This window comes from Agrilus planipennis, unplaced genomic scaffold, assembly GCF_000699045.2.
Source record: "Agrilus planipennis isolate EAB-ADULT unplaced genomic scaffold, Apla_2.0 scaffold381, whole genome shotgun sequence".
Lineage (NCBI taxonomy): Eukaryota > Metazoa > Arthropoda > Insecta > Coleoptera > Buprestidae > Agrilus > Agrilus planipennis.
In genome coordinates, this window is record NW_020439038.1 from 99,285 (window position 1) to 127,200 (window position 27,916).

The 27,916-nt window shown below is 30.4% G+C and overlaps 6 protein-coding genes across 8 annotated transcripts in view; 2 read left to right on the forward strand and 4 right to left on the reverse strand.

The window, feature by feature from the left end:
• LOC108742976 (tumor protein p53-inducible nuclear protein 1) overlaps positions 1 to 595 on the reverse strand; it is a 24,826-nt gene extending 24,231 nt beyond the window's left edge. The window contains exon 1 of the mRNA XM_018478352.2: positions 519 to 595. The gene's annotated coding sequence lies outside the window, so the exon portion shown is untranslated. The remainder of the gene's footprint in view (positions 1 to 518) is intronic.
• The window catches only part of LOC108742972 (uncharacterized aarF domain-containing protein kinase 5), a 35,261-nt gene extending 25,404 nt beyond the window's left edge, over positions 1 to 9,857 (forward strand). Inside the window, exons 1-9 of one of the 2 annotated variants that reach the window (XM_018478346.2) lie at positions 4,729 to 6,374; positions 6,449 to 6,668; positions 6,752 to 7,112; positions 7,769 to 8,059; positions 8,128 to 8,293; positions 8,348 to 8,515; positions 8,570 to 8,747; positions 9,487 to 9,651; positions 9,702 to 9,857. In XM_018478346.2, coding sequence (XP_018333848.1) covers positions 6,454 to 6,668; positions 6,752 to 7,112; positions 7,769 to 8,059; positions 8,128 to 8,293; positions 8,348 to 8,515; positions 8,570 to 8,747; positions 9,487 to 9,651; positions 9,702 to 9,816 — 1,659 coding nt within the window. In that variant the 5' untranslated portion in view covers positions 4,729 to 6,374; positions 6,449 to 6,453 and the 3' untranslated portion in view covers positions 9,817 to 9,857. Of the gene's footprint in view, positions 1 to 4,728; positions 6,375 to 6,448; positions 6,669 to 6,751; positions 7,113 to 7,768; positions 8,060 to 8,127; positions 8,294 to 8,347; positions 8,516 to 8,569; positions 8,748 to 9,486; positions 9,652 to 9,701 lie in introns of those variants that run through there. The other variant, XM_018478345.2, reaches the window with a different exon arrangement.
• Positions 9,858 to 10,119: 262 nt separating this feature from the next.
• Positions 10,120 to 12,414, reverse strand: LOC108742974 (eukaryotic translation initiation factor 2 subunit 2). Its single transcript, XM_018478347.2, has 5 exons — positions 12,228 to 12,414; positions 11,576 to 11,990; positions 10,567 to 10,906; positions 10,361 to 10,499; positions 10,120 to 10,306 (listed from the first exon to the last, which is right to left on the reverse strand). The coding sequence occupies exons 1-5, from the start codon at positions 12,243 to 12,245 to the stop codon at positions 10,262 to 10,264; spliced, it is 957 nt and encodes a 318-aa protein (XP_018333849.1). The 5' UTR covers positions 12,246 to 12,414; the 3' UTR covers positions 10,120 to 10,261.
• A 313-nt stretch (positions 12,415 to 12,727) lies between these two features.
• On the forward strand, positions 12,728 to 26,895 carry LOC108742977 (1-phosphatidylinositol 4,5-bisphosphate phosphodiesterase gamma-1). 2 transcript variants are annotated; one of them, XM_018478354.1, is made up of 18 exons: positions 12,728 to 13,005; positions 15,841 to 16,217; positions 16,632 to 16,770; positions 16,825 to 16,987; positions 17,273 to 17,428; positions 17,494 to 17,654; positions 17,986 to 18,265; positions 18,331 to 18,621; positions 19,104 to 19,654; positions 19,844 to 20,021; positions 24,339 to 24,410; positions 24,474 to 24,683; positions 24,884 to 25,039; positions 25,087 to 25,344; positions 25,572 to 25,953; positions 26,067 to 26,206; positions 26,268 to 26,375; positions 26,430 to 26,895. In XM_018478354.1, the coding sequence occupies exons 2-18, from the start codon at positions 15,848 to 15,850 to the stop codon at positions 26,490 to 26,492; spliced, it is 3,678 nt and encodes a 1,225-aa protein (XP_018333856.1). In that variant the 5' UTR covers positions 12,728 to 13,005; positions 15,841 to 15,847; the 3' UTR covers positions 26,493 to 26,895. The 2 variants fall into 2 exon arrangements, with proteins under 2 accessions (XP_018333856.1, XP_018333855.1); XM_018478353.1 differs by having other exon boundaries at positions 12,728 to 13,001.
• On the reverse strand, positions 20,041 to 24,112 carry LOC108742979 (GATA zinc finger domain-containing protein 14-like). Its single transcript, XM_018478356.1, has 3 exons — positions 23,627 to 24,112; positions 21,803 to 22,756; positions 20,041 to 21,064 (listed from the first exon to the last, which is right to left on the reverse strand). The coding sequence occupies exons 1-3, from the start codon at positions 23,651 to 23,653 to the stop codon at positions 20,639 to 20,641; spliced, it is 1,407 nt and encodes a 468-aa protein (XP_018333858.1). The 5' UTR covers positions 23,654 to 24,112; the 3' UTR covers positions 20,041 to 20,638.
• On the reverse strand, positions 26,892 to 27,866 carry LOC108742980. Its single transcript, XM_018478357.1, has one exon. The coding sequence runs from the start codon at positions 27,773 to 27,775 to the stop codon at positions 27,029 to 27,031; it is 747 nt and encodes a 248-aa protein (XP_018333859.1). The 5' UTR covers positions 27,776 to 27,866; the 3' UTR covers positions 26,892 to 27,028.
• Positions 27,867 to 27,916: the final 50 nt, after the last annotated feature.

The window sequence follows — 27,916 nt, forward strand, 5'->3', positions numbered from 1 at the left end:
TGTTGCATACCTATTTACAAACAATTCCTTTAAATTTTAATCATTGATTACTATACATCTATTAAAAAACCATAATGGCCGACATCAGTGACAATGCGACAACAATTGAAAAAGAATGATGGCCGACAACTGCAACAATTAGAAAAGAATGATGGCCGACACTACGTCATAGTGGAGCAATAAAAATGGCCGGGGGCAGGGGAACTTGTTAGAATAAGAAAAATTAACCTTTTTTGCGACACATCCTAGTGTAGCTAGTTGTTTTATGAAGTTTTCAGAGTTTAGTAATGTAAATCTGAAGAAAGTAGTGATTGCAGAAGGCGGGAAGTTGAAGAAATTTCCAACATCCCACTATTCCATGATTATGGTGTCATATAAAACTACAAACAGATTTTTGTGCTTACTCTATCGCATAGTATCGCCCATAAAAACGAAGTTTCTATCCAATTATGTATTCCCTAGGATTTTTTTAAATTGAAGATGTTCGTATATTTTAACTAATTGCACTTTCAGCTTACCTAGCGTAAAATTGTATTGTCATTTTGATTCCCATTGGGAAGGAAATACAAAAGGTAACACAGCACTTACTTGCACACGCAATATTGTATTGCCCTTTGTGTCTTTTCCTTTCATGAATACATAGGTGCATAATTATCTCTTATCGCTTTTAATCAATACATTACTTATTTTATCATATTTATCAAATTGAGTCTAATCAAGTTTAGTACATGTGTACATAAAGGTATGGTATGTGTACATGTGTTTGGATACCGTCATTGAAAAAGTGGATTGAAAGTAAATTTTCCTTAATTTTTTAATGGAAAAGTACAGTTACAGTAATGGAAATTAACACGTACATAGTTCACCTGTGCACACGATGCAAATAAAAGGTTATTTAGATACTCATTAAAAATGTTCTTTTTATTAGTACTACATTAACCACTAGATAACCTTTCTTAATGTACATTAATTAGAATTTTATTTTTTTTACGTAGTTCTATACTTTTGTACAGAATTTATCGTATCTATGTTTTTAACAAAACAGTGTTGTATGAAAATAAATAAATGTAAGACAAAAATACCTGTATACAAGGTAAGAAAAAGTAGGCAATAAACGAATATACAGATATGAGACGAAAAATTAGGAAAACTGCCTTATTTTCGGTATCTAGAGCAGTGGAGGTATAAAACAGGATAGCGCAAGGTCGAATTGTCCTCAACAAAAACAAGTCACTTTTATGCTCGCCAGCGGTTTATTTAGAAATTCGAAAAAGATTGTTAAAGGTGCATGTCTCGAGCGCAACGCTGTACGGATGCGAAATATAGACGATGAACGCGCCGGAAAAAAAAAGGTTAAAAACATTCGAAATATGGTGTTACAGGCGAATGATGAGATAGAGATACCATGGGTACAGAAGGTTAGAAATGAAACAGAAGTTAAGAGGAGTAGTGGTAGACCTATATTAGTCCTTTGGACAATAAATTTGATGATAATATGTAATAACAGAAACACTGTTTGAACCCAAAATTAATTTTATTTTATGAATACCAGGACAAATTATTTATATTTATGTATTTCATAATACGTACTTATTTAATGAAACCCTACTGCGGCAGAATAATTTGTTTTGGTATTCACAACATAAAATTATGTAATTTGGATCTCAAACGGAGTTTTTGTTGGTCTTCGTCATGTGGAGTTTCAATGTGTAATAACTAGTACCATCAAGAATATAAAAATGATACTATGCCATTTTATTACTCCCAATTATTTGGATTTTAATCGTGTAGGTGACTCTTTTTCTCCAAAATTTTGGGGAATTTGCCATTCGTTTTTCAGGGTAGGCTTGATGTCTCTGTACATATTTCAAGAAATCTTATTTCTTATGTTCTTTATCTAAGCTGTGAAAGTGTGTAGATTAGAGATGGGCCAGGTACTTGGTTTAGATCCGGTATTCGGCGGATCCGGAACTTTTTTTAGAATCCGGTCGGATACCGGATAATGGCGTAGAGTACCCGACAGTACCGGGTAATTCTACTAAAGAAAAAAGAAAAACAAACATCAGCGATAATAATTCAATAAGTATAACAAAAAGCCTACCTAATCAAAATTGGTAATTAAGATTGTATTGGGATAGGTCGTTTGTCCTAATTTGTGTTATTTATTAATCATTATACAAAATTGTGTGTTGTTTGGATATATTGTTGTGTTGCCTGTTTTTCGTGAACAAGACTACGTCAGTTAGGCTGAACTATCACAATTTCTGACGCTTGTTGGTATATCAGGTTCTAATTAACGATAACTTATTATTCTGATATTGTCACCAAGCAGGCTTAAAAAACGGTATTTTGAATAGGACTTAATGTGGCTTGGGTCGTTGGTGAGGCTGGCGAATGATGAGGATACCATGGATAGAGAAGGATAGATATGAAGAAATATTAGAAAGAATAGGAGAACAGAGGACTCTATAGAAGTCAATAGGCGAGATAGATTGGTAGGACACCTTCTTAGGCATGAAGGTGTAGTTAGAGACATATTAGAGGCAGAAACAGGAGTTAGGAGGGGTAGAGGTAGACGTAGATTAGATTACTGTTCACAAATACGTAGTTAAGGATGTGGGATGTTCTAGTTTTAGGGAAATGCGAAGATCAGGATAGGATAGAATAGAATAGAATTACAATATTGGTGTCTGTTTAATGACTTTGAACTGGTATCATCTCTTAATAGTGGTGCTTGCACTATCAGTGTTCCTGCTAAAAACACAGAGTAAGATTATTTTTTTCTTTTTTTTTTGTGTTTGAAATTCAGTGACTGGCATGATCACGCATCTATCATGCTGCACGGTCTCCGCTTATACGGATATCATACCGTATCTGCTACAAACTAATTTAATGTTATCAAAATTTACTTACCTATAGATATGTAAATGTTTCAAGTGTTTGTACTTGTTCCTTTACTTTAAAAATAATGGAATTTTACTTAAATGAACAAAAACCCAAGATATGCATTTTCGATTTTACTTTTGAAAAAAAAATTGTGTATAGAGGTATAGTATGTTCATTAATTATAAATGCTAAAGAAAATCTAATTAATGCACCATCATAAAAAGCTACCCTAAATAATCTAAGAAAACGTTACAGTTTCGAAGCCTAAAACAGTAAAGTTCTTTTTACGTTTTTTTTAACTGTTCAATTAATTTAAGTCTCCACTATGATTCTATAAAGTGTGCTAGAATAAGGCTAATTCAAGAATAATTATCCTTCGCAATGGCTTTATTTATTCATTTAACCGATTTACCAGTTGTGATATTACGCAGTAAGTCATTTTATCACAAAAGGTCGAATATCAGGAAAAAAATACAAAACATAAACATACTCATGAATTATATACATTCATACATGCGTATTTATAAAATAGAGATGGGCCGAAACCGGTTTGGATCCGGAACTGTGTGGATCCGGCACTTTTTTAGTATCCGGCCGGGTACCTGGTAATGATACTCGACAGTGTCGAGTAATTCTACCACAGATAAAGGAAAAAACGAACACCAGCAATAATCATTGAGTAAAATTTAATAAGTAAAGCTTACCTAATAAACATTAGTAATTAAGATTGCATTGGGATAGGTCGTTTGTCCTAATTTTCATTATTTATTGATTACTTACAGGAAAATTTACCTAAATATTAAAGCGATATTCACAATTTAACCCACTAGTCCGTTGCTTCGTAAGCGAAAATAATAAAAATTACTACTTGGACCTAAATTTGTAAAAATAAAATCCCAGCAGAAATAAATTTACTAGTTATTTTAGTTGATATTACAAATTTATTTGTAATAATTAAGAAACTTGAAATAATTTTTAAGGAAACATCTCAAAATTGAGATTATTACAAGTCACCTAATAAATTTTCTACTATTTCTACGGCAAATTTAGTCATTTACAATCGAAAATTGTAATTTTTGTGTATAATCAGATTTTGATTAACAATAACTTATAATAGATTTCATTTGTTATAGCGACCATTTTACTATAGCGACATTAAAAAAAGTCCGTTGAATTTAAAACATACTTTAGTACAAAATGCACGTGACTATAACGACTTCGGATGTAAGGTCGAGCTCACATGTAGCGACTGCTTTTAATAAATATTGTACATAAAAAAAGTATGAGTGCTGTCAGCACGGGGCAAATTAGTATTACGTAACTGAAAGTTAGTATCAGCAATTTCTTATGCTGAAGTATACGATGTGTTAAATTCCTATTTACAAACAATTCCTTTAAATGTTAATAATTGATTACTATACATCTATTTAAAAATCATAATGGCCGACATCAGTGACAATGCGACAACAATTAAAAAAGAATGATGGCCGACAACTGCAACAATTAGAAAAGAATGATGGCCGACAACTGCAACAATTAGAAAAGAATGATGGCCGACACTACGTCATAGTGAAGCAATAAAAATGGCCGGGGCAGGGGAAAGAACTAGTGTTATATATAAAAAAATTATGAGTGCTGTCAGCACAGGGCAAAGTAGTATTACGTAAATGAAAGTTAGTATCAGCAATTTCTTATGCTGAGGTGTAATGTGTTGCATATCTATTTACAAACCTATAAATTTTAATCATTGATTACTATGCATCTATTAAAAAACCGTAATGGCCGACATCAGTGACAATGCGACAACAATTGAAAAAGAATGATGGCCGACAACAACAACAATCACAAAAGAATGATGGCTGACACTACGTCATAATATTGTTCACAAAAGTGAATATCGGCCACTCGAAGCAGTGGTACTAACAGTTTCGAGCTCACAGTGACTGTTAGGGGGAAGAACTAGTTTTCTTAAAATATATATGGTGATGACACAATTCTCACCACTGGTCTCAATTCGTAGTCAATTTTAGTGATTCTTTTTTTTTTTTCGATTTCTTAACTGTCTGGCTATTATTTATAGTATAGTAGTTTTGGATTTGTTGCCTTACTAATTTGTATGCTACTATTTTTACTTTATAAGATCAATGTGGTAATCAGATTTACTTACAATTAGTATTTCCTTTACTGCACCCTATTGTATTATCATGAGCATTTCTGTTTTGAGTATTATAATTTTTGAGTCTTTATTTACGTAAAACGTTTGTTTTTGTGAATTGACGACATTGAGTCTATGCTTTCGAATTCTTTTGGCCCGTACGTTATTGGCATTGACACAAGAGAAAACTATTTTTAAAGGTGAAATCAGAATTCCTAGCTTTTTTCGTCTGATTTTCTGATCAAAGCTCATGTTTATGTTATTAATAATAAATAGTAATTTCCGTATTTTCATATGGTTTTCACTCGTGGAGATTAGAATATTTATTATTTAATGTTTTCATGTGATTTAGTTTTTTTTTAAACCTCAAACAAGTAATTTTGGCATACATTATGTACATAATTCTAATTCTGGTACTCCCGGAAACTAGCAAAAATTGTTGAGGAATTTGATGGAGGATTTGGAAAATTCATTTTTTATTTTTACGTAAATTGAAACATTATTTACCAGTATCTAAAAAATTTATGTTGAACACTTCCAAGGCGCGTAATATGTACTTATGTATATCATACGATGGAGGCTAAATTGTAGGCCCGTATAATAGTAAAGAACTCACTAGAGATTTAAAAATTGGAATAGTTGAGTATAATAAGTTTGTTAATTCCGTGATAGGCCGATTTATAAAGCCCAACAAACTATTATTAAACGCATTTAGGTATTAGTATGTAAATGCAAACTTAACTCCAATTTCCTTTCAAAAATATTTAGCTGTGAATTTAACAGATTAAAGGAAATTTGTTTTTTGAAGCTAAGCTGTACTGGTTGGATTTAAATTTAAAAAAAATATTTTAAAATTAAAACTTTGTAGCAACGTTGTGTCCTAGCACAATAAGCGTATATGGGCTCGGTGAATCCCGGAAGGTTGGCAGATCTGACTGCTATCCTGTAAAATAAGTAAGCACTAAATTTCAGTATTCATCAACAGATGGCAAACCATGTTTTGATTATCTAACAACCCTAATGTATTATTCATGAAATACTTTGTTAGCAGCAAAACCCCACTAAATGGAGATATACTGCCTATTTATTTTTATTATTGCCATCAAGGATCACTATAATCCGGAATCAAAACGTCAAAATTTTTGATTTGTAGTTTACATTATCTATGATTAATAATGACATTCAAATACCATAAATATGAAATGGTACAACATAACCTACAATAATTAACAATCTCTAACAATGAAACCGTTAACTTTTCCATTTTAAAATACACTTCATAGCTTGACCTAATTTAATGTGTTAAGTCAAGTGTTAAGTGTTCATTTCTTTGGTGAGTGGTATGCTTAAAGTTTCCTTATTGTATAATTTGGGAATATGAATGTAAATAAGCTATTTTTGTTTTAGGTAAAATGTACTTTGCTCAGCGTTTAGGACTATTTCATAAATTTAGGAACTTCTACAAATTACAAAACGTAGTAAGAATTTCTAATGAAAGTAAAAAAACACGTAAATTACATTTTATAACTGGATTTGGTCTTGCTTCAGCAACTACTGTGTCTCTTCTTGATGAGAATATAACTGATACTGTGATATCCCAATATGCAGGTGTTAGGAGATTTGTAAGGTAGTATATTGTTATAAAAATTAAAAAAATATATTACAATTACACTACTTTAAAGTGGTTTTAATAATATATGGCTTTTTCAGATCATTACAAATTGGGTTACTTATTTCTTTGGATTACTACTTCTCTAAGATAGGTATAGAAAATGAGTCAGATAATGGTATCATTTTAACCAGTCTTTTACATCAAAGAGCTGCTAACAGAATTTTAATGGGATGCTTAGAGAATGGTGGTACCTACATTAAGATTGGGCAAGCCCTTGTTTGCATGAATCATATTCTACCAGATGAATATATAAAAACATTAAAAGTTCTACAAGATAAATGTTTGATGAGACATTCAGATGAATTAAACAAGTTATTTATGCAAGACTTTGGGAGAAAGCCAGAGGAAATTTTTGAAACTTTTGATCCAAATCCAATAGCTGCAGCAAGTTTAGCCCAGGTAAATGTAACTTTGCAATTTATTGCAATTACAAGTTTTGCTACTAATGCAACATATGAATAATAGTAGAAATACATTAATTCATCCTCGATTTTCGACCATGTGAAACTATTTCTAATTGTTTATGTTTTTATGATAAATATAATTTTTTAACCAATAATTAGAAATAATAGGTAACAAGTACCAAACAGACACTTAAACCTTAAACATAAGTTGTAGAGAAAATATATGCAATTCGATTAACACCAGCGTATGTAAGGTTGCATATGTGATATTCCTGCTACTTAAAAAAGATAATAATAAAATGTATCTTAAATCACTATTAATAACTTGCAAAGGCCTTAGACACACAGACAAAAGTTTTTCAAAGCTATTTTGTATTTTAATAACCTACAAATAACCATATGAGATTGCAAAAGGTTGCTTGCTGACTTAAAACAATTGTTTATAATTATTTGTTGAATAAATTGGTTGGTGTCCTGTCGGAACTCTTTTTGGCGTGTTGATTGGAATCAAAGAGTTTAAAATCGCGATCTATATCTAATGGTTCGAACAAATCACTAATCGAGAATTTGTAACTGTTGTAATGAATATATTTGCTGTAATATTTATTTTATATATATTGCAATGATTTTAATTGATTTTATTTTATGTAGGTGTATAAGGCAACTACTAAAGATGGAAATAATGTAGCTGTTAAGGTACAATACATTGATCTTCAAAAACGTTTTGTCAGTGATGTTGCTACAATTGAATTGCTTCTCAAAATAATCGGATTTATGCACAAAGATTTTAATTTCAGTTGGGTTTTGGATGATATTAAAGACTCCCTGAAGCAGGAATTGGATTTTAGAACAGAAGGAAAAAATGCAGAGCAATGTGCTAAAGACATAAAACATTTAAAATATGCTTATGTGCCAAAGGTCTTTTGGGAATTGAGCAGTTCAGTTAGTACCCTTTTTGTTTTTCACTCGTTATTATCCACGTAATCGTTTCGTTTCATGTATTTTAATAGAGAGTTCTTGTAACAGAGTATATTGATGGATATAAGGCAAATGAAACAAAAAGGCTTATAAAGGACGGCTTCTCCCTTGCGGACATTGATAAAAAGATTTTTGAAATTTTTGGGACGCAGATATTTCATACTGGTTTTGTACATGCCGACCCTCACCCAGGAAATCGTAAATATGCAAATATCTCTTCGATTTACTAAAATTTACTTATTAATGATTTAGTTCTGGTACGGAAGATCAATAGAAAAACGCAGATTGTTTTACTTGATCACGGTCTGTATCAACAAGTGTCTGATTTTGAAAGGACAACATTGAGCAAGATTTGGAAAGCAGTTGTAACAAATAACAATAATGACTTAAAAAAGTATTGCCTTGAATTAGGCATAAAGGGTAAGACAATTTCATAAATTTTAATTAATTAACTATTATAAAATTTTTTTATAGAGTTTGAAATGTTTGCGGAAATTTTGACGCAGTCTCCTTACAGACATACAGGATTAGAGCTGAAAAAGACGTATTCAGAAGAAGATATTAGACTTATGAAAGAATTTGCTCAAAATAGATTCGACAGGATCATGGATGTATTACGACAAATGCCAACTAATCTACTATTAGTATTGAGGTAGATGCACAAACGGTTACTATTTTTAATACGGACTTCATTGATTTCTCACAAAAACGTGAAGGTTGATAACAGCATTACATATCATACACAATTTTCAGGAGCCCTTACATCTTTGTTATTAGTAGAAATTAACAGTGATAAAGAATTTTAGTGTTTTTTTTTCAAAATATATATAAAAGAAATTATGAGAGCTGTCTGTGCTGAAAGTAGTATTACGTAGTTAGCATTAGTAATTTGTGAGGTGTACGATGTGTTGCATACCTATTTACAAAAATTTCCTTTAAATTTAAATCATTGATTACTATACATCTATTAAAAAACCATAATGGCCGACATCAGTGACAATGCGACAACAATTGAAAAAGAATGATGGCCGACAACAGCAACAATTAGAAAAGAATGATGGCCGACACTACGTCATAAAAATGGCCGGGGGCAGGCGGAAGATCTAGTTCAAATGATATTATAAATATATTCAAAATTGTGCCGTACTGTTCGCGATTACCAAATCGAACGGCTAATATATCCTACTGAGTTAAAAACCTAGTTGATATAATTGGCTTTTGTGTAATTTCCCAAACCGTGAGAAATCCTCGAGTCATCCTCATTACATTTTTAGTTTGCCCTTACCCTTAATAATTAAAATTATCATATTCATGCCGTACTTTTAAACATCTACTTTATTAAAATGTCAATCATAATTCCAGAATAATGTATCTTAATTTTCTATTTACAGGAATTTAAATACAATTAGGGCAATTGCTAGAGAGCATGGTGATCCATTAGATAGGTATGAAGAATTGGCAAGGATTGCAACCAGAAATGTTTTTATATCAGAAAAATCCTTTGGAAATCTAGTCTTTATGATTAAAGATAAAATTCTTTTTGAAATTAGACTAATGTAAGTAATTGAATAACTATTTTTCAAATTTAAAATTCGCTTTATTTCAGAATTCACAAAATATATGAATTATTCTTAAAAAGACTTCTAAAAAAGGTAACGAGTGCGTCTGAATTTCATAACATAATAACAAAAATGAAGGAAAGCGAAAATTCTTTAGTTTAGCATTTTTAATATTAACGAAATAAAACATCACAAAACCATAATACTATATAATTATTATTGTAGCTATTGTTACTGTTAATTTTAATAAAGATTAATATTTTCTGTTATTTAAAACTGAAAATTATTATCGACGTTTAATTAGTAAAGCTATAGTAATGTTTTTTTGAAATTTAACAATGTATTTTGCTTATTACTTGTGTTCCCCCAGTTTCTCAAAATTTTAAGAAGAAAATAAGAAAATGGACTGCTTTAGTAATCAATCAAAGCAATACCTGGTGGTTTAAAGGAAAAATTAAACGCGCATTCTTTACACATAAAAATTTATTTTATGTTACGCGTATTTAAAAAATAACGTAAGATAAAAAAAATTGCTTCTTCGTGGCGAGTTGAAAGACTGCAGATTAATATTCACCCACAAGTACAATACTTTAAAAGTGAAAACAAACTAAGCAGTTTTCGCACGAATTGCAGCACGTTTTGATGTAACGGCCTACAAAAAAAGGATTAGTAAGATTATTAAAGTAAAAATACAATAGAAACATACCTGAAACCCAGATTTTATACTAGCGACAGAACACCTTGAACCACACGTTTCACATTGTAAAAAGAACAACCTTGTATCTTTCTGTAATATTGTATCTGGTGAACGACAAGTGTGACATGTTACATATTCTTTAATATATCTGGAATATAGAGAAACAATATTCTATGATCATAAAAAAAGAGCCCAAGAAACATGAACTAGCTCACCTCCTTAAAACATTTTCTATTTGCTTCTGCTGGAATCTACCTTTAATAATTAACTGACTATTACCATCTACAGAGCCACTAGTACCTAGTTCAGCAAGTAAAAAGTCCAATAAATGTTTTGGTTGTCGATGAAGCATTTTACAAATTTCCGTAAAGTTAGCAAACGATGTTTTCTTGGTTCCAATTCGCACCACTTGGGGAGGTCTCATAACAAATTTCTGTTTCTTACCGGCCACCATGTCCGGATTTTTGTCCCTCATAATTTCAAAAACACGCGTTAATAATTCATCATATGTGTAATCTCTGTCTGAACCCTGCCATGTGACTGAATTATCTTCAACTAAAATGAAGAAAGAAAAATTTCAAGTTCAGCTACATAGCCTCCACAATGTCGATTAACGATTATGATGACATTACAGGTCTTGCTGAACATAACTTCACATTAGGAGTACTTCCAAGAGTATTAGGGATCTATAGTTGGGTTGTTATTTATTTATATATGCTACATTATAATACAGTAGTATTTACTACAAAGGTATAATTACTACTTGTATGTAGGAACTAGCATCTTTATCAACTAAAAGGACAAAACTAAAAACTCAAACACAATCTTTTACTTCTAATCCTGTTCTTCAATTTCTTTTTAACGGCATATTTAGTTATAGGATTTTTTGGCACTCCAAAATGTTTTTAACTCTTGTGAAATAAGATGAAAACTTATGTACATTTTATTGCTACAAAAATATATTCATCTAATTCTTACCAACTTCAGGGACTCTCTCCTCCAACATGCAGCATATGTCCAAATAATTAAAGAAACATTTAATTTCATTTGTTGCAATAAGTAGTAAATATACACAATAAAAGTAATTTCAAAAGTTGCATTTTCTCCATATTTTCAGTAAAGTATGTACAATTTATTTGCAGTAAAAGTATTCTTTTTGTGTATGAATGTTATAATTGTATTATATCTTTAATAGTAGTTCTATTTACTAAAGTTAATACTTACCATTTTCCTTATCCTCCTGTTTTTCCTCTGCTTCCCCAATTAATTCATCAAGATCTTTCTTCTTCTTCTTTTTCTTTTTAGTTTTGCTAAAGTCCAATTCAATATCTAAATTATCATCCAGGACAGTGTCATCTTGGTTTTGATTGGTTTCATTTGTTGTATCTTCCTTAACATCTGGTAATGCACCATCCAGTTCTTCTAAATTAAAAGGCTTCTTCTTTTTCTTTTTCTTCTTACTAAAATCTAAATCTATTTCTATATTGGCATCATCTTGGTCATCGTCTTTATTTTCAACTTCTGTATTAATGCCTTGGTTAGAATTATCATTTTCTCCAGTGCTTTCTGCCAAGACTGAATCAATATCAAATGCTGTCTTCTTCTTTTTCTTTTTCTTCTTAAGGGTAGGATCAAAAATCTGAAGTTTAAATCATCTCATAAATAATATAGAAGCCAGTAAAAGAAGCAATGCTAAAATATGTTGTCAACGTTTCTAAGAATCTTCTATCTAAACGGGGTTGATAATAACAATACTATCATTAACAACTATAATAATAATAAGCCACGCATTTTCTAAAGATACTGGGATTATTAAAAATAACTCCTTTTGGGTATTAATAACTATACGCACGTATATAGACTAAAAACTACTTACGGCTTCATCTTCCGCCATTCTTAAGTGCTCTCTTTATTTAATTCTCTTTAAATCCAATAAATTAACGTTCAGATAGCTATAATTACATGTAAATACACAATTATAAACGTTTAAAAGGTCTTCCACCTTATTGCATCAGCCACCCATGCCCATGCGTTTTTATTTCTTGACATGTTCTTGACGGTTCGAATCTACCATAGATTAGGAATCTACTGTCAAGAATTAATCAAAATATATAATACAGATATAATTAAATCACTTTTAGGATATTTGTTTAAATTGTAATTTAAGAATCTTCAAAAGTATTTAGAACAAAATAGTTTATCCACAAATATTGCTAAAAATATACCGTTCTCTAACCAGAACATAATTTCCGTAATGGTGTACCGTAGACACATCGTAATCTTCTGTCGCCATCTAGTGTAATTACACAAAGTTAAATCCCATAGACAAGAGCAAATGCAAAGCATGTGTCCATGTGTCAGTACCGTCTACCATAAGTATGTTTTGTATCAATTGTATATTTACAAGAAATAAGGATCATAGAAAAACATTAGTTTATTGATAGTGTACAGCTGTACAAACTACTTGTTATTAAGGTCTAATGGTGTTTAGTGTATTAAGTTTTCCTAAATTATTTATTATTTTCCAATTAGTGTCATGAAATACGTTAAAAATGGTGTGATAAAATCAAGATTTAATTCCTTTTACCTGGAAGAGAAAAATGAATTTAAAGTAAGGCGTCTAATTCCAAATTTATTTACTCAGGAAAAGGTTAGTAAGTAAACAATTTTTTCTAATATTATTAATAAATTAAGTATTTCTTCATTTGTTATTTATAATTTCTTATTATTTAAAATCTATTCACTTATCTGCTAAGTTTCTTTTTTTCTAATTAAAATTATGTTTATGTATATACATTAATGTTTTCATGTAGGTATGCCCTATTAATAATGCATGTTTTAATGTTAATTTAAATGTATGTACCTATTATATGAAAATATTCGATACTTTCTAATCAATTATATTTAATTAGCTTACTTAAAAGAGCTGTTTAAAGAAAATCATGCATAAGCAATTATGATAAGTGAAATCATCACATCTATGTAAGGCACCTCAAAATTTCATGTTTTGTATGATCATAATTAATAAGTTCATTTGGTCTTGTAAAGGTACTACATTAATTAAAAGAAAAAAAAATGTAAACTGTAAATCTTCAATGAACTGTTTATAAATTATTTTTAGTTTTCAGTAGCAAATGGCTCTTTTCATTTTTTTGAAAGGGTCAAGTGACTAGAAATAAAACTGATTACTTTTCAACAGTGGCGGATTTGTGAATGTTGAATCCCCAATTATGCAAAATAACTGCAAAATAAAATAATAATATGTATTGTTTATATTTACATTAAAAAAATTAATTTAATATAGCAGGGTTATTACCCTATTGTACATTCCCAATTGTCAGTTATGTTGTACCTACAATCAACTTTGCAGCCTGTTGCTTGCTGTTTCTTACAGCAATCGTTTCTTGCACATTTCAGGCTGCAACATATTTAAAAAAAACCTTTCTATTCAACGGGGTGGAGGGCTAACCCTCTAAATCCTTTTGTGACTACACCACTGCTTGTCTAAATACATAAACAGCAAGTCACTTTTAAGAAACCGTTTCCTTTTTTTTTGTAAATAAGTTTCTATTTTTAGTTTTCAATTTTTACGATGCTTTGTTAAAACCGGTGAAAGAAAGTACAATATGCATTGAAACAGACTAATTATCTATTATTTGATTTAGCAGTATATATTTTTTACAGAACATCTTATACGAAAATGTTCTAAGAAATTTTTTAAATTAAATTTATTTCTCTGCATTTAAGTCGCAAATAAATAGGGAGTAGGTATCGCTATCGGTGAAGTACATTTTTTTTTTAATTTTGCAATACCTATAAGTAATATAATCACATATTGTCCAGTAGTAATTGTAAACCCTGCTAATATTCCATTTCTATTAACGTAGGCTGCTTATAGAAATATGAAACTTTTTGAAATTTAATTTTCAGACTGTATCAGCAAAAGAGAAAACAATAAATTAATACGCTGTTGTTAATGTTGTAATTTATAACACTTCTGCAATTTATTACCATAGGATAATCAATTTTTCAATCAAATCGGAATTTATTGACGTTTCAAACAGATTATTAAATATTAGTTACTGCCAAAATACAGAGACTAAGAAGATCTTAATTTTTAAAATTCAATGTTCTACATAAGTTGATTTTATTTTACTCTGAATGAAATTGCGTTGTACATATCCATTTGGGTAACACCCAAATATTCACAGTCAAAAGTATTTTTGCAGTAGGAAACGCAAAAAAAAGAGGACAATTATTTTGTAGATGAGTAGGATACCGTCAATTTTCTTGTTTCCGGTCAGTAGACCCAAAGCTGCAACAAATAATATTCGTAAAAGTTTCGGGTTGAATTATTTTAATTATTTTATTTAATTAAACTTTTAAAAAATTGAACGAAAAAAAATGTTTTCATTTGTTTTCCTATGTATGATTTCTTGTTTAGTTGCGATGCAAAACCACTTTTTGAGTTTAGATTGTATACAAAAAAATGTATTTTTTTTCATATTAAACACTGTAATTAATTCAGATATTTAAATTCTGTAGTTCTAATGAAAGATTCGCAAAATATTTTAACTTTTTTCATTCCTTTCCTTTCATTCCCGCGTTTTGGATTAAAATAAAAAAGGATTTTCTTCTATTTGAATTCTCAAATCAATTATTTTAATATTTAACTTTGTATGAATGGTTTGAGAATAAAACAATAATGCTGAGTAACCCTGGAAATAACATTAATTCCGCAAACCGTTTAATAGTAAAATATAGAGGAAATTAATTGTTTTTTACTAAAGAATACAAAACAAAGTTAATTAAGTAGACAATATAACTGTGATAAAGTAAATAGTGACTTTATTTGAAGGATCCACATGTTTAAAGTATATTGTATGACCCCCTATCATTTCCATATAAGACTTAAAAAAATTACAGTTTTTTTGTAGCAAATAGCTTATGATATACTGATTATGATTGAAACATGTATACAATTAATATATAATTATTGTTAATTGCGTATATTTTGGAATGTTTAAGCGCTTGCTATAAAGCAAAAAAATTTATTAAAAAANGATTTCTTCATAATTAAGATCTAAGATTCTAAAACCAGAAATGAACCAATAGACTTATTATAGAATACTAATTAAAAAAAAAGAATTTGTTATATATTTTTTTGCAGAATAATCTAAGAAAAATTTTAAATTTTATTATCAATCACTTCCCATCAATTTTATTTCTCGTTAATGTTACATGCGGTGCAGTATGTTAAATATTATAGATATGCGTTTTTGTATTATTATGCTACAGTTGAATTTTACATATACGCTCAGAATTTCTTTTCCATTCCGAAAAAGTCAATCACTAGTTATCTATTTGTAAACATTGATTTCCAACAGTGTAATTGTTCACTCTAGCAGATGTAGCGAATGAACATAACATATACCTTAACGATTTATTTTTATCGGTCATAACTAAAAGTCGATATCTGTTTGATTCAGAAATCTCATGTTCGGCCTATTTAACGGAGTGTTCTCCTCATCATCCGTTTCGGGTTATATCCCCGAAATGGAGCAAATTATTAGCCAGCTTGAGCGGGGTACCATAGTCACTAAGTTCTCATGGAGGAAGAAACCTGAAAGGAAAACTTTGGCCATCCGCAGAGAAACGAAACAAATTGTCTGGAACAGGCCTGTTCCAGGGCCAAAATGCACGTTCGATGGTGCGGTCGATTTGAGAGAGGTGAAAGAAATTAGACTTGGGAAAAACTCAAAGGATTTTGAAAAATGGCCTGAGGACTCTAACAGAATCGATGCTGTTATATGTTTCGTTATTTTTTATGGATCAGAATTTAAACTGAGAGTTCTCAGTATCGTAGGTAAGCGTTAGTTTCATTTGATTTGAAACTAAGTTCTTCTATTGCTCGTACTTCCCCGCACGTATTCCACATGATTTTTTTAAATATTGTTAGTTTTATTGTTGCAAAAAGGGTCATAAATAAGGTATTGAAATTCAAATGAATAGAATTAAAAATTATAATATTCTAACACTAATTTTCATACGGTTTATTATATTCTTTTCATAGATTTTCAAGAATAATTATTATATTTTCTTACAAAAATGCATTTTTTTTACACATTTTTTTACCAGAACTCTTCAGGAACTTGTCATTTATTAACTTAAAGGTAGAATGGAGCTCTTGTGTTTAATTTTCATTTTATCTTCCTACTTTGTTGGAAAATTAATATATTTGTATATACCTAATATTAACATAAAACTATTTTATGTGTAGCTCTATCAAAAAGCGAGTGTGAACTATGGATAAGAGGACTTAGATACTTAGTTAAGGACACCATAAATGCGCCATATCCCCTTCAAGTTCAAACATGGCTAAGAAGGGAATTCTACGCGATGGAAACGCCTAGGGAAACGTAATGTTTGTTTTTAAAATATCTTGATTGAATTACTGTTAAATTTTATTATAGAGTTTCTCTAAAGGAAGTAAAAGCCTTTTTACCTCGATTAAATTGTAAAATACCCACTAACAAGCTAAGAGAGATTTTTAATGAAGTTGATACAAGGAAACGAATGGAAATAGGATTTGATGATTTCACGTTGCTGTATCACAAATTAATCTTCGACGAACATGTAATTATCTTTTTTTTATTCCAAATTTTCTTTTTTAGTAGAAATAAACTATCTTTATTTTTCAAGATGAACATTTGAATAGGTAAAGCGAATCAATCTTTAAAAATTTTAGTTTTGATAAAAGTTATTTTACATCTGTTTTCATCTTTTAAAACAAAGCTTCTCTTTTCTAAGTATATGTTGAGGACTGCCTAAAATATTTAATGCAAGAATTAATAATTCGTTTTTGTAAAATCTGTTATGTTTTTGTATTTATTATTTGTTGTACGTATGTATTGTTTTCAGAATGTCCATGATATTTTCGACAAGGTGATGCTTTATTCTGAAAATTATCAGACAGTAACATTAAAAGAATTTCAAAACTTTTTGCTTAAAGAGCAAAGAGATGATTTAGGAAAAGATCAAAATAAAGTCTCTCAGTTTATCTGTGATTTTCTCAAGGTAACGTGGTAATTTCTTCATGTGAATTTTTATTTTTAAAACAGCATTTTTTTAATTGCTTATAGGATCCACAACGTGATGTTCAAACTCCATGTTTCACCCTTTCAGAATTCTTAGATTTTCTGTTTTCCAAGCAAAATGATCTCTGGGATCCCCAAAAAGATGTAGTGTATCAAGACATGACAAAACCTCTTGCTCACTATTGGATCGCCTCTTCACACAACACGTTAGTTAAAACACTAATTTATTTACTAAGATTATAGATTAAAATTCACTACGGGATTTAATTATATTTTTCAAGTCCTTATAAGTGGATAGAAACGAACTTATATTTTCTCCTGTTTTCAAAATAACTCAGGAACTTAATTTTTTAATATGTGTATTACAATTTTTTCAAGTAAAGACAAAGTCGTACGTTTTTAGTTAGTGATTGTAGTTGACATAATTCCAAATAACTATCTTATTTTATGTCAGAGAATTGACTAAAATAAGCTTATGAAAGTATCTTTTGCTTTTCATATAGTTCCATATTTTCTTATAACAAATTAACATTACAGGTACTTAACAGGTGATCAGTTTTCAAGTGAGTCGTCTGTAGAAGCATACGTAAGATGTTTAAGGATGGGTTGCCGTTGTATAGAGTTGGACTGTTGGGATGGTCCTGATGGAATGCCCTTCATTTATCACGGGCACACGCTTACAACCAAAATTAAATTTCTTGATGTTATTCGTACTATTAAAGATCATGCTTTTGCCACTTCTGAATACCCTGTAATATTATCGATTGAAGACAATTGTTCTTTACCTCAACAAAGAAAAATGGCCACAGCTATGCAGGTAATTATTTAACTATGCAACTCAAAAATTATTTTTTGATATCAACAGCATGCATCTTGTTTTAGGAAGTTTTTGGTGATATGTTGGTTACTCAATCAATTGAAAAAAATGAGAAACAGTTGCCATCACCTTACCAACTTCGAAGGAAAATTATATTGAAACATAAAAAGCTTCCTGAGGGACAAGAAGAAAATCCTATTGTAATAAAAAACGATGGCAACGACATGGATCTGCGTAATTCTATAAAAAACGGCATAATGTACATAGAAGACCCCATTGATAAAGAATGGAACCCTCACTTCTTCGTTTTGACACAAAACAAATTATTTTATACCGATAGTTATAAATTGGATATGGTATGTTTCAAATTTTTCTAGGTCTTCTTCTGCCCCTATTTACCGTTGATTCTGTTGGTAATATATTATCAAAACTAGCCTTTCATGTCTCAGAAAGTGTCCTAGTATTCTATCTCTCCTTTTCCTTATTAGCTTCCATGTGAACATATTGGGTTAGTTTATTCTAGATATTTTTGAATTCAATTTGAGCTATCCAAGTTACATAAGGGGGTCTAAAAGAATATAGCATTTGCTATTCATCAATTTTATTTTAATATTTTTTTTAACTTGGCAGTTCTTAAATTTTAGTCATTCTCATTGTTATTGTTAATCACAAAAAGTCGTTTATGGGGGGATGTATTAGCTTTGTGACTTAATATTTGTTAAGGAAGTATGACTTACCATGATGAAGGGGGAGGGAGGGGTCCAAAAAGATGAAATTCTGAGTGACGTATTTTATGGGCGACCCCTTATAAAAATACTTAAATTGATATTTTTTTCAGGACTCGGAAAAGTCAGAAGACGAAGATGAAAATACGAGTTTATCACATCCCAAGAACGACGTACCCAACGAAGAGCTCCACTTTGCAGAAAAATGGTTCCACGGACGTCTCCCGAAAGGTAGAGAAGAGGCGGAGCATCTTCTCAAAACGTATTCTCACCTAGGGGATGGCACTTTCTTAGTAAGAGCAAGCGTAACGTTTGTGGGCGAGTACTGTTTGTCGTTTTGGCGAAATGGCTCTGTTAATCATTGCCGCATAAAATCGAAGCAAGACAAACAACAAACTAAGTATTATTTGACTGACATGAAGTACTTCGACAGTCTCTACAGTTTGATTACACATTTTCGAAGTCATCCTTTAGTGACAGCTGAATTTTCTATAACACTTCAAGAACCCGTTCCTCAACCCAACAAGCACGAGGGAAAAGAATGGTACCACAAACAAACGACCAGAGCCCAAGCTGAAGACGTGTTAAAACGGATACGAACCGAAGGGGCGTTCCTGGTAAGGCCTAGCGAAAATGATGCAAATTCTTATACAATAACATTCAGGTAAGATATAAGTGCATTTGCCTATAACTATATCATAAAGAGAAAGGAATAGAAGAATTTGTAACGATATGAATATATGATAAAATAGGTAAAAGTTAGACAATTAAATAATGGGGGATAATCCTACGTCATATAAATAAGGGAATTACCGTCTATTATTATTTAATTGTTTTCTTTTCGCCCTTTCAGAGCTGATCGAAAGATCAAACACTGTAGAATTAAAGTGGAAGGTAGACTCTATACCATTGGCAGCGTAGAGTTTGAGAGTTTAGTAGAGTTAATCAGCTACTACGAACACCGTCCCCTTTATCATAAAGTCAAATTGTGCTATCCTGTCAGTGAAGACGCTGTTAGAAGAATAAGAATGGTAAGTTTCAATATTTCTATTTTGCAATCACACTTGCTTTTTATAGTAACATTACCTTATAATGTAGGAAATGAAAATTTTATTTTAAGGATATTTTTATTGTTAAAAAAAGTGGGTACTGTACAAAATTTTAATATCTATATGTATATAAAGGCAAACCATAAAATCATTGCACTACCGACCCAACGTATTTTACGCCTTCAGCAAACAGAAAAATAAATTTACTTAAAAATTATTTTTATAAAGATAGTACATTTTTGATTAGTAGCATTGTCATTGTATCATATATACTGAATATTCAATGTTTGATACACCTACAAAAATACATACTAACGTAAAATATATTTATATTTACCTAAATAAAATAAAATATAAGCAGTAACAACTATAATTAAACGTGCGAAGTCTATAATGTACATATAATAAATTGTATTGAACATATTGGAAAACATTTTAAGACTTTGTACTAATATTTGGCAACGGCTAAAACAGTAATAGTTTTGTAATATTATCCAAGATAAAAAAAAAAAACGTTAAAGTTTATTAAACAAAAAAAGAATTCTTCCAACGGATATTACATGGATTTTAATTTATTATAATTTGTAGTTGGAAAGTTATCATTTTTGTTGTTTGTTTATCTCATCGACGGATAACTCGACATTTGCTAGACTATCCGGAATTGTTAATGTTTTTATAGCATGGAATCTTGGCACGTACGGTACACGTAGATTAATTTCAGAGGGTTGCATTGGCTTTGCAAGGTATGCATAGGGATCAAATTGATTCGGGTACCGTGTAGGCACTTCGTCTTTGCAACCTCTAAACGGTACTATAAATTTAAGTTGTTGATTATAATTTGAAGGTGTCGATGGTTTACTGTTAGTTGCAACGCCAGAGTCGTACTTAATTTCGTATTCTGGTAATATATCCGATTTCTTTTCGTTCTTGGGCAGATCTCTTATTTTCGATTGTGATTTTTTGTTGGAAGGATTGTTATTGCTTGTGGTATCGAAAGATTGCTTTAAGCTCTGAGATGCTTGAGCCTAAAAAAAATGAAGATAAACATGGTAGTAAAATATACTGTAAATGGTTCATAAAAGTGACTTTAATCTTTTTTTTTTTTTTTTAATTTTCTGATATACTTTACCGATTGTAAAGGAAGTGCACCAAAAAAATACATTATACATTCAGTAGCATTGGTAGATACCGTAATAGAAAAGTTGTGATAATAATGTGAGAAAAAAACATAATAATAGAAGTTTTACATATTTATTGGATATTTTTAAGAATTGTTTTGTGTGAAGATAGCCGAATTGGTCGAAACATTTGTAGAGATACCTATATAGGTATTTAATAATAAAAATGTAAAAATATTATTCCGATCGGGACGCGTACTTTGTGACATTAATTTTTTTCATTTAATCGGATTGAAATTAAAATGTTTCATTGCTAGCAACAATTCGTACGAGGAGGATTCGATATTCGGGTTTAATAATTGCAGTCCGAGGTGTTCTTTCTCTTTCGATGAGCCTGATGTTTCGCCAGACGCTTGATAGGCATTTTTAGGGAATCGCAGCGCAGGATTTTATACCCTCGCCACGTTCTCTGAGAATGCCAACCACAGCAGTTGGCGAAACGTTGGATAAAACAAGTGGGTACCTAAATACTACAATTCGTCTTATCGAAATAAGAACCTGAAGTATATCTCATACTTTTTTTAATAGTTCAACTTTCTCTTACATCATCTCGTAATAAATATGTTAATAGAAAGTGGGTCTTACCTGATAATCTTGTGAGAAGCCGTTATTATTATTAACGGAATTTATTTGTTGGTAAATGTTACTTGATGTCTGGGAAGCAGATTGGGGTTTTCTTGGCCAGTAATAGACCGCTGATCCATCTTTCAAAATCACTTTTTGTAAAATAGTGGGCACCAATTGTATTGGTTTTAATTGATTTTGTAGAGTATTGTATGTAGGTTGCTGTTGACCGAAAGTTTGAACTTGTTCTTGTGCATCTTGACTAATCGTGGTACTATGATATTTATTGTTATTATTATTTGAGTTTTCTTTCTGAATTTTATTGCCGTAATACTGGCCAATCAATTGCTGCAGAAAACTACCTTGGGGATCTGCGGAATTCATATTTTGAAAAAAGTGATTTTGTGCTTCAACGGAATTTATGTTCTGAAGAAAATTGTTTTGGGCATCAGCTGCATTCATATTTTGAAGAAAATGATTTTGGATGTCTGCGTGATTCATATTTTGGGGATACTTGATTTGAGCTTTACCGTTGTTCATATTAACACCATACTGTAAACTAGCTATATAATTTGCTATGTTATTCTGACTTAATGTATCTGGGTTTATGTTTTCCGCATTCTCGAAATTTTGAGTGGTTTGTTCTTTAGCTTCTTTGCATTTTTTCAATATTTCTTCAATAGATAATCCTTCAATCTTCATTTTGTCATTTTCTTTGCCTCGTTTAAAAATGTGTTCTGCTTCGTTTTCTTTTTCCGGCGAAAATGATTGAACGGTTGTTGCACTGGGGATCGTAATTGTGGTTGTAGCAACTGTTGTCCTTGCTGACAATATTTGTTTAATAAGATCTGTTTGATCGTCTGCAGTTTTATCAGTTTTTGAACTTTTTGATGCTTCTGTTGGCTGAATCGCAATAGCCTGCTCTGTCACATTTAACGCCAAAACCACATTTACTAAATATGATGTGAATAATATCTGCAATTATGGGTGTTAAATATTACACAGTGTAATAATTATTATAATAATTAAGCGCATTTTTTTTCTTTTTTAGTCTGTCCTATTAATTATTTATATAAGTATGGAAAAGTATAAAAAATAAGTTTTAAAATTTAATGGCTTGGTTTGAATATTAATTGTTTTCTAAATTAATAAGTAATTTCATAAAAGAAGTAACTGTTTCGTTGAAAATAAGTTTATATCTTATGTATGTATTTTTTAAATAATTTGATTTATCACAATTAAAATGCATTACGTATATATTTATTACTGCATTTTGTTAGAAGTACAACTTATTTCAGACCATTTTCAAAAAAATACTCAATTTATTGATACTACAAATTTCGCTCTTTTTTCAACTATTTGTAAAGGTATTTTAAAGTGTTTTTGATAATTACCCAAACCAGATCAGTAAATGTTTCACTTTTTTACGATATTAAAGTGTAATTTACCAAAGAAATTATTTTATAAAAGTTTCATAAAAAATAATAAGTATTCTTTGTAGTTTCATGTATTTTTACTCAAAATTGTAAACTTGTATTTTGAAAAATTTTATTAAAAATAATCATTTTATTTTACGTACTTACATATACGTGTAAATGTCATTACTATTTAAATCAACATTTTTTTTTTATTTAATCATGGAATTTTCAACTCACTTATTAATTTTTGTTTTTCAGTTTTTAAATTGTATGATTTTTAAAAAGTTAAAAATATCTATTACAAGAAACAGAATTTAAAATAAAGATGAATTTCCTTTTTTCATTGAATTTCAAAATTTCCATATGATTAGGTATATAAATATTGTTACACAAATTCATAATCGAGGAAACGTTGCTAATATCTTACCAGAATTAAATCGAACCTGTACTTCATTTTTCGTTCCGACTGATCAATTTTATTGAAAGGATCACCTGTAAGAGTACCTAAGCGCGTCACTTGTTACCGGTCCCTTTAAAAACGTTCGACTGAAACTTGTTTCAAAGTGGCATTCCCACAGCGGATTTAAAAATCAGTGTCTGTGACTCCCTTTATAGTTTTTTCACCCTAAACTGGTATGTGAATTCCCTCGTCCCCTCGTTCTACGACGTTCCGTTCTTCAATTATTTTGTTGGTATTTTACGTGCGTTCTTCTTTTTAAAAGGGTGCATACCTAACAGGTAGAGTAGACTATTTGTGTCTAGCTATCTTTATTCGAACCTGTTTCGATAAAGTGCATTTCTACCGCATCTAGTCGGAATTAATTGGCTTTTTCATATGAGCTCTAACAGTTACTTGTTCAAGAATTTGTTTGTCGTTTGTACACGAAATTGTTGTACACAATAAATACTTTTCTAAGCATTTACTTATTTCTTTGTATTAGAAAATGAAAACTAGAAGCCAAAGAAAATTTTTGGTTTTGATTTTCTTTTCGTATCTATTTTTTACATAAACAAAAAACGAGTCTACAAATTTATTACTTTGATAATAATTAGTTTAACCAAATTTTAATAGTTTCCTTTTTATATTGAAAATTTCTATTGANTATTATTTATTTCCAAATAAAAAACAATATTTGCAGGAAAATGAAGATATGGGCAATTACAATGGAACTCCTTCATATATGGATCCAACAGCCTTTTCTGCGCCAAAGGTCTGTCCAAGAAACTATTATATATGTGGAATTATATTTCTGACTAATTTCTTAATTCCTCAGATTACAGTTAAAGCTCTCTATGACTACAAAGCTCAACAGCCTGACGAATTATCATTTTGCAAACACGCTATAATCACTAATGTAACAAAACCTGATTCTAGTCAGGGTTGGTGGAGAGGCGATTACGGTGGCAAAAAACAACATTATTTTCCAGCAAATTATGTCGTTGAGATAGATCGAATTGATCCTCAGGAAAATGGTGAAAGTGGAGTAAGTATTTGTAGATTAATTGTGAATTGTATTATATAACATATATCTAAGGATAGTTTTTTTTATAAAAAACTTCTTTTGGCGCTCCTAAGGGGTGAAACTAGAGTCCTCCTAAATCCAACTCATGTTGATAAGCAGTACCTTAATATAATTTAATTGGTATTAAAATTATACATGTTCATGTAATAATTGTATTTCAGTCTGGAGAACCTTTGCTGCAAGGCAATTTAGATATGAATGGAGCGGTTGTAGATTTCTTTCATAATGCAGAAAGACCAGGTCTGGAATGGATTCTTCGTATTGTTACCACAACCGCTTGCACCCCTTTAGAAGTTGCAGTCCAATCCAGAGAAATGGTAAGTTAAATAATTTTATTAACCTCTGTAATAATAACTACTTGTAGGCATTAGAATGGTCATTAGCAATAAAACAAACTGCTCAAAAGGCGAGCGTTTTAGAAACGCAACACAAAGAAATGGAAAAGGCGTTTAGAATAGCGAAGGAAATGTCCAATCTTATTATTTACTGTCGGTCAGTTACTTTCAATTTGGACAGAGTGAAGCAGAACTTTATTTTTTACGAAATGTCTTCGTTTCCGGAAAATAAAGCAGAAAAATTGATATGTCAGCAAGAAAATAAATTCTTCTTGAAGTATCATCAGGTAAGTTAATATACACTACAGGAATAAGTTTAACTGACCATAGGAAACTCTAGATTGTTTTCTGCTTTTATTTTTACCTGGTTTAACATATATCTTTCACAACTTTAAAGAGTAGTTCCAGTTTTTGTTTTATCTTACAAATTATCGTTTTTGGGATATTTTTTTACTTCTTTTAAACTAGACTATTTTAAAAACTCGGTAATCTATTGTTTTTTTTTATTTTATAGATACAATTTTCTCGAGTGTATCCTAAGGGTCAGCGAATTGACTCATCAAACTACAACCCTGTTCCAATATGGAATTCAGGTTCACAGATGGTAGCTTTAAATTATCAAACTGGTGATAAACCAATGCAGCTAAATCAGGCAAAATTCAGAGACAACGGTTTCTGCGGTTATCTATTAAAACCGCAATTTATGTTTCGGGAGGATTTTGATCCGTATGATAAAAACACCCTTGTCGCTGTTGAACCTATGACTATTTCAATCAGAATTATCGGTGCAAGACACCTTAGTAAATCAAAAAAAGGATTGAGCAGTCCGTTCGTTGAAATTGAAGTCCTTGGTGCTGAATTTGACTCTGGAATCAAACTTACAACCAAAACTATTCGTAAGTATATTACTTTTTTCATACTAGCGTTATTTTACATAATGTTAGCATTGAAATTGGTACCCAAAATTTTCATAAAAGGGTAGTAGTATAAAACTAGTAAAAAATTGTAGCTGATAATGGATTTAATCCAACCTGGAATGAAATTTGTGAGTTTGATGTAGTAAATCCAGATTTTGCACTGTTGAGATTTCTGGTACAAGATGAGGATGTATTTGGTGATCCAAATTTTATAGGACAAGCTACTTATCCTGTAAGTCCAACCGTTTTATTAAAAATTTATGTGAAAAAGAAACAAGGTTTAATCATTACAGGTTAAATGTTTGAGAACAGGCTATCGAAGTGTTTGTCTTAAAAATGCTTTTAGCGAAGATTTGGAATTAGCATCAATATTGATACATATCAGTATAAGAAACCCACTTGTAAGTGCATGAAATGTCGAAAAGTGGTCTAAGAAAAATTTGATTGTTTTTTAGGAGTCGTCAAATTCTATATCATTTAATCATCATGCAGAACTTGGGAGATTTTTTACGCCTTAAGTAGAAAATAAATGTAAATAGTATGATTGACGATTATTTTTTAGTTGCTCTGACTTTTACTACTTATCTGTAACCGCAGTATAGTCAATATTTACGATAGTAAATAAGTCGGAATATGTTTTTATTTGAAAATTTTACTACTGTTGTCAATAATACCTCCACATTGTATATTTCTAAAACTAGATGTGATAAAACTGTAAATGGTAATATTTTCGTATGAAATAACTGAATTTACATTAGGCATTTTTTAACTTAAGCTGTTAAACTTTGGAAAAATTCCTCGAATGTTAGTGATTTTTTACTACATTACTAAAAACCATCTACCCAGCATTCAAGTTGACTGATTTGTTTATAACATATCAGGTATTAGGTTCATGTGAATAATAAAAATTATAAGAACAAATTTTTATATCAGTGTAGTTTATTTAGAACACTACTTTAACAATTTTATCAACCACAATTATAAACAGTTATTAGGATCTGTAATATTTGAAATTGCCACCTAATTCCCTAATTACTGGTTTAATAATTTAGATCTACTGTTCATTGGGTGGCTTCTCATATCCTAATATTATGTTTAAATCTGAAGGTGTACGAAAAAACTCATGAATTAAAATAACATTGTCTCTTTCTTTAATTATAAATCGAGAATCTTTCCAGGGTAACAGTCCTTTTTCTTCTTGTTTTATTATATCTGAAAGTTTACAAAATAATTTTCTCTTATTGTTTGGAATTAATCCATAATAAATAAACGCATAATGGTTTGTTTTGGGATTATTGTAAATCCTAACTGGCATTCGTAAAATTAGGGATTGTACTATAACAGCGAAAGTAATTAATGCTGATAAAAAGATAAGCTGGTCTTGTTCAAAAAGTTTGCTTGTACTTCCTGCTTTGTTGTCACTTTTAAAACTTGAGCCATTTTTCAGTAAAACAACTATTATAAACATTGCGATACACAAGTATATAGTGAAGTGTCCATATAATAAGTAATTCTTCATTCTATTATTGTAAATTAATACAAACTGTTCAGGAACCTTGTCACTTAATTGTAATTCTTCCATGGTGGGTCTTTTAAACAAAGAATAAAACATTCGCCGACAGATATTTTGCGAATCTACCTTTAGCAATTTAGGGTACCTTCTTATGTTGCAAACATTTGAACATACAAATGCACGAGTTTTGTTCCTATAAAAGGCTTGTGAATGACTCTGAAGGGTACATTTACCCTGCAACAATCGAGCCTGTAACCCATATTTATTTTGCAACAATCGGACTATCATATTCAAATACTAATTTTATCCATTCTTCAGGTAACCGCTTTTTTGATGTTTGATTATTTTGACATGTTATCTATGGACATGGTTCAACTATCTATAAGTACAATAACAGATAAAATAAAAGCTTTATGGAATATGTAAAAA

What these genes read in the sequence shown, in the direction of transcription:
- LOC108742974 (XM_018478347.2), bottom strand. An exon ending in ATAGAAAATGTTTTAAGGAG is followed by an intron (nt 10,500 to 10,566) that starts GTGAGCTAGTTC and finishes TCTATATTCCAG; the next exon opens with ATATATTAAAGAATATGTAA. An exon ending in GTATAAAATCTGGGTTTCAG is followed by an intron (nt 10,307 to 10,360) that starts GTATGTTTCTAT and finishes CTTTTTTTGTAG; the next exon opens with GCCGTTACATCAAAACGTGC.
- LOC108742977 (XM_018478354.1), top strand. Translation starts at nt 15,848, where the DNA reads ATGTTCGGCCTATTTAACGGAGTGTTCTCCTCATCATCCGTTTCGGGT. An exon ending in ATCGCCTCTTCACACAACAC is followed by an intron (nt 17,655 to 17,985) that starts GTTAGTTAAAAC and finishes TTAACATTACAG; the next exon opens with GTACTTAACAGGTGATCAGT. An exon ending in AAATGGCCACAGCTATGCAG is followed by an intron (nt 18,266 to 18,330) that starts GTAATTATTTAA and finishes ATCTTGTTTTAG; the next exon opens with GAAGTTTTTGGTGATATGTT.
- LOC108742979 (XM_018478356.1), bottom strand. Translation starts at nt 23,653, where the DNA reads ATGAAGTACAGGTTCGATTTAATTCTG. An exon ending in ACAGGTTCGATTTAATTCTG is followed by an intron (nt 22,757 to 23,626) that starts GTAAGATATTAG and finishes CCATAATTGCAG; the next exon opens with ATATTATTCACATCATATTT. An exon ending in GCTTCTCACAAGATTATCAG is followed by an intron (nt 21,065 to 21,802) that starts GTAAGACCCACT and finishes CATTTTTTTTAG; the next exon opens with GCTCAAGCATCTCAGAGCTT.
- LOC108742980 (XM_018478357.1), bottom strand. Translation starts at nt 27,775, where the DNA reads ATGATAGTCCGATTGTTGCAAAATAAATATGGGTTACAGGCTCGATTG.